Source organism: Limulus polyphemus, unplaced genomic scaffold (genome assembly GCF_000517525.1).
Source record: "Limulus polyphemus unplaced genomic scaffold, Limulus_polyphemus-2.1.2 Scaffold434, whole genome shotgun sequence".
Lineage (NCBI taxonomy): Eukaryota > Metazoa > Arthropoda > Merostomata > Xiphosura > Limulidae > Limulus > Limulus polyphemus.
This window is the reverse complement of record NW_013666044.1, coordinates 467,450-472,875: the sequence shown is the minus strand read 5'-3', so window position 1 is coordinate 472,875 and position 5,426 is coordinate 467,450. Positions and strand designations below refer to the sequence as shown.

The window sequence follows — 5,426 nt, the reverse complement described above, 5'->3', positions numbered from 1 at the left end:
GTACGAAGTTACGGAAAATCAATTAAAAAAAACGGAGACGTAACAGTATTGTCATTCTGCATTTTTTACGTTCTAATGCAACCATTTATTCAAGCGACTGACAGAGAGAAACTGGTGAATCGATGCATTATAGTCATTATAAGCCTTTGATTTAGACATTTCATATTTCTAGTGAGACCATTATATTGAACAAGCTGCTTAATTATTGGGCTAATTGTTAGTTCTGATCTATGCAGATAGCTTGCTTTGATCAGAAGTTAACGATAATACCTAACTCTGTTTTATGTTACTAAACTAACCAATTAAAGATATTAAAGATACAGTATTTCGAACCTATTTTTGATATGTATATACTGTTTTAATGTAACAAAATAATTAATAAACCAAGAGAGAATCTTCAATAGCCGCCGTACCTGAAATTATTTTAGGCAGGATTAGAGTAAATTAATCTATGACATATTTTTTGCCTTTTTTATTAGCTATATTTTTGTGTGCCAGCAATACTAAGCGCGGGTCACGCGTATACCCGATTCGATTTTATTACTTATCAAGATCTCTCCAAGCCTATCCTCAAATTGAAATACTTTTAGGCAGAATTAGAATAAATTAATCTATGAGACATTGGGCGTGGTTAAATATATCAATCGAAAGGGTATGACCTCTTGAATCGAAAACTGTAATTAGATCTCAAATCGGCCAAGAGATGATGGAGCTATGAGATAAAAGTTTGTACTTGAAAAAATAAACAAAAAACTTAGAGCCGTTGTATGAGCCGCTCATCCGCTGCTAAAAATGACAAAACTTGTTCTAATTATAGTACCTTAACTGACTATATTAATTACAAAGTTCCAACAAACCGCAGAGGATTCACTAACAAGACAGCTATGTCCTCTCAGGACAATTATGTGATAAAAATCCAAATCATTTAATTTCTTATTTATATATAAATTATATTAAACAAAATAGAAACAACAAATTGAAAAATTGTCTCTACTAATTTCATTTAGCCGGTTTACATCTGGTGATCGAAGCAGGACAAATGTATTGTTCCATTAGACTTCTTTCTCTCTTGCTATACGATTGTGTATGTTATATTAAAACGATTTTGATTATGCAAATCAACAAATTACGCGACAACCACAGCCGATATAAAGTCACAGTGAAACGACATGTATCACAACAACATTCTGACATTATTTGGCGTTACGTAGATATTGTGATGGAACCAAAAATTGATCGCTTTTAGGAAGGGTTTGTAATATGAAGATGTGTTCTGATCGGGGATTTATAATTTCAAAGACGGGAATATCCCTTGTACTTAATGGCATTAGAAAATAAAGTAATATGAATCAAGTTGAGCAACAGGCCAATACAGAAAGAGACTTGAAAAAGTTGTACTCCTAGCCGTTATAAGCAAAGTTTGGTGTTTTGTAAGAGGTGAGAATCCACGATAAGAATGCCATTGACAAAAGCCATCTACGTGCCCTAGTCAACAGCACTAAACATGATCAAGAAGAAACTCAGTCTGGAAACGAACTTGGTATGAGTTAATAAAATAAGGTTTCAATATATACTTCCCGTCAACCACCGCATATTTAAAGTAGCTTGAGAATAAAACGTTTATTCATGTTATTCCATATGAAGACATAGTGGACAAATCACCGGACACAATGTCTATGGATTTCTGTGCGATTAAACTATTCAAATGGGTGCTGCGAAACTATTATCTTCGTACAATAGATGGATTATGGAAAGCATCAGAGAGGATCGGTGTGCATTGAACATGACAGTCTTACAGCGGAGTGTTTTGCAATGGAAACTACGCTGCTACTGTCAAGATGCACGGTCGTCAGATAGAGCATGACCAGACGTGGCGACATGGTGAGGCTCTATAATTGTCTTAATATAATGTACTCAACTTCTGTATTATGAGGTACGCTCCTAGAATCAAATAATTTTTATTCAAATTATATTTATATGAACACAGATCGATATAGTTTGATCTTTGAAACTTTTATTAAATTTCGTATCTCATAGTCAAATGAGAAAACAGTTTCGTGACACATCTCATTATTTCTGGTGGTACATACATTCTATCTATAATCAAAACCGTTTAGAGTAATCAGTCGAACGACAACTTCCAGTGACTATGAAGAGAGAGAACAATGTAATGTATTATTATAAATCATGCATAGACTAATTTAAGACTTGCACAGGCTTCTTCTCTGGCTCAGGGGTAAGTATGCGGGTTAATAATGCTAACACTCAAGGTTTGATCCCTGTAGTTGGCACACTCAGATATCCTATCGTGCAACTTTGTGTTTAAATGAGTTAATGCACAGCAGACAACGTAATTTTACTAATGTTTCTTACTCGTATGTGTTAATGCACAGCAGACAACGCAATTTTACTAATGTTTCTTACTCGTATGTGACAAGCCGTGTCGAAATATTTGTAGTTTTCATTCCTTTATATTTTTGCAAATAAAAAACTAAATCTATGACCTGTTTACACTTGTATAAAAGCGAATTCAAACTCAGATACAGCAATCTTTATTGGGGTATTCACTATGTTATTTACGTTGCAAATGCTTTCAGGTCGCGTGACTCACGAAATACAAGTCGTGTGTGAAACCACTTTTTTAGAATATGGTCTAAGGTTTACTATATTATGAAATCTCGAGAAGTATTTGACCCTACCGACCTTGCTGAATTTCTGAAAATGCCCATAGCTCGAAAATTTAGATGAAATGTAAAATCTACTTCCTTTTAGAAACTTTAATAATGTGAATTCAGTTGAGATGTTTACAATATATTCAGGGGCACCAGATGCAAAATTACATTGGTGGGGGTAGTGAACAATAACAAAATGTCACTAAAAAAAGCCCGTGTCTATTACACCTTTTCTACGCACGTGTATGTGCTTTGGATTGTAAACATTACACGAGGGGTGATTTGCTATGACGTAATTCTACTTTTACAATGCAAAGTCAATAGCATAAAATTTCTCATTTTTATCTATTTGAAGTTTAATGTTGGTTACTTATTATTATTGGCAGAAATCAAAAATTAATTCAAACTAGTATTACATTTTAAAGCTAAATGTTTCACTGCGCATGCAATAGACACGACGAAAAAAAAAAGAACTACGGCCATGGCACAAGTTCATTATTAAAGTTTCTAAAAGGAAGTAGCAGAAAATTGTTGTCGACCGATGAAAATGCATCAAGTAAGGAAACTATTTTCACAATACTTAAATATACAAGTGCCATACGCATTTTTCAGTTTATGTAACTTGTAGGTCTATTAAGTTCATACCCGTATATGTAATATTTGGCCTAGAATGAGCCCATATAACATACAGATTAGCAAGAACCAGCCGCATCGCCATCGACTAGCTTAAAACTTGACTGTCAGCCAATACTGTTGGGGCATAATTTAGTTTACTAATAATTATTTTAAAAAGAAGCTTTCTAAAAACTTTACCGGCCAAATTATTGGTAGCACAGATGCCCCCACTGGTTCTGGTGCTCTTGTTCTCTCAAACTATTTTGTCTGTAAGAACTCTTCTGGTAAATATTTATATTTGACTGTAAAACGTTGAAGATTACTCACTTTTCTAGATGGCAGTCCGGTTTTTCCTGTTAAACTGTTGTTTCCAAACCCGAGCTCTATTTTCGCTAGAAGTTCCCGGTGAAGTTTCTCCAACGTGTCTCTGCTTTTAGTAGATTCTTGCTCAAGTTGGGTGGTTTTCTTTCGCTCATCTACGTAACGTTCCTTCCAGATACTCTTAGCTGAAACATATGATTTTTGGGTTTAGCTGTTTCAAACAAGATTGAGGAAGTTAGTGTATTACAGTATTTTCTGCTTGTTGCATCCCCTGAATATTTGGTCAGGCATGGCCAGGTGGTTAGGGCGCTTAACTCGCAATCTGAGGGTCGCGGGTTCAAATTCCCGTCCCACCAAATCATGCTCGCCCTTTCTGGCGTGGGAGCGTTATAAAGTCGCGGTCAACCCCACTATTATTTGATAAAATAGTAGTCCAACAGTTGGCGGTGGGTGGTGATGACTAGCTGCCTTCCCTCTAGTCTTTCACTGCTAAATTAGGGACGGCTAGTGCAGATAGCCCTCGTTTAGCTTTGCGCGAAATTCAAAACCAAACCAAACTTAAACCCTGAATATGGTTTTCGGTGCTTAACACTCCTGAGTTCTTGTACAGTTACCCGACTTCAAAAAATAAATAAAGGACTGAGAACAATCTTCTATATGAAAGAGGATAATAAAACTGTTTAAGTTTTCTGTGACAAAGACAGGAACGGAAAAATTACTCTAAACTTTGTTCTCCAATGGAAATAGTATATTGTTACGTCTCCGTTTGTTAATTAACTTTCTGTAACTTCGTTCCGACGAAACTTAAGCGACACAAGTCCTTTTTAATAAAACTGGTTTATTCTTTCCGAATATAACTCTGCGATACACTTAATCTCAATATTCGCGCTAAAACAAACAGTATCACGAACGAACGTTAACTTCAACAATACCCTGTGACTGCAGTTCAATTACTCATTACCTACACACACATTACCTTCCATTATATATACCAGCGTACCCTATTTCTAGTAAAAACTTGAACATTCGCCACAGTACATGATTGTTCTAGAAACGTTGTGTCACGTGGTCATGTGACTCGCTGACGCAACAATATAATTGACCAAGACTATAACGCTCAACGAAAACACACAGCTTTAATTCTAAAATTACCGCCTTGTTTCGTACCATTCATTAACAGTGGGGTCCACATATTGCGTTACATTGAAACATTTCATGTTGGATGATACAACACTAACTTTACAAATTAGGTAAAATCATGTAAAATACATACGAAATCCCAACAGTGATCAATGGGATTTGAAGAGTCCGTTTAAAAAGCTGGTACGGACCTTATTCGGAATGGTAACTTCAACTTAATAACGAAAACAAATAAAAATATATCATTAGATCTTTCGCATCTTTTGCATTTATTCACAACATGATAATAATATGGAATTATGAGCATATCTTGAATTCTATATCTGTCTGCAAAACGACAAGAAGTAGCATTAAAAACACTTTTTAGCAATTTTCTTTGGAAGTTTTATTTAACTTGAAAACAGTGCGTAAATAGAAGTTATCGTACATATTACATTAAACTATTGATGTCTCTCTTAAGCTCTTGTTAACAAAAATACGGAAATGTTCACGTAATAATGAACCAAATGTACATTTCGTTCTTCATTATGATTATAGTAAGTGTATTAAAATCCTCATTTGCTGTAAACGCAAAAAAGAGCAAAAAGAAATCAAAACATATATATTGTTGCGTCAGCGAGTCACATGACCACGTGACGCAACGTTTCTAGAATTATCATGTACTTTCGGGAATGCTCT

The 5,426-nt window shown here is 35.0% G+C and overlaps 1 protein-coding gene across 1 annotated transcript in view; it reads right to left on the bottom strand.

The window, feature by feature from the left end:
• LOC111085504 overlaps positions 1-5,426 on the bottom strand; it is an 11,279-nt gene that overhangs the window by 4,004 nt on the left and 1,849 nt on the right. The window contains exon 2 of the mRNA XM_022384393.1: positions 3,615-3,793. Within this exon, the coding sequence (XP_022240101.1) occupies positions 3,615-3,793 (179 nt within the window). The remainder of the gene's footprint in view (positions 1-3,614; positions 3,794-5,426) is intronic.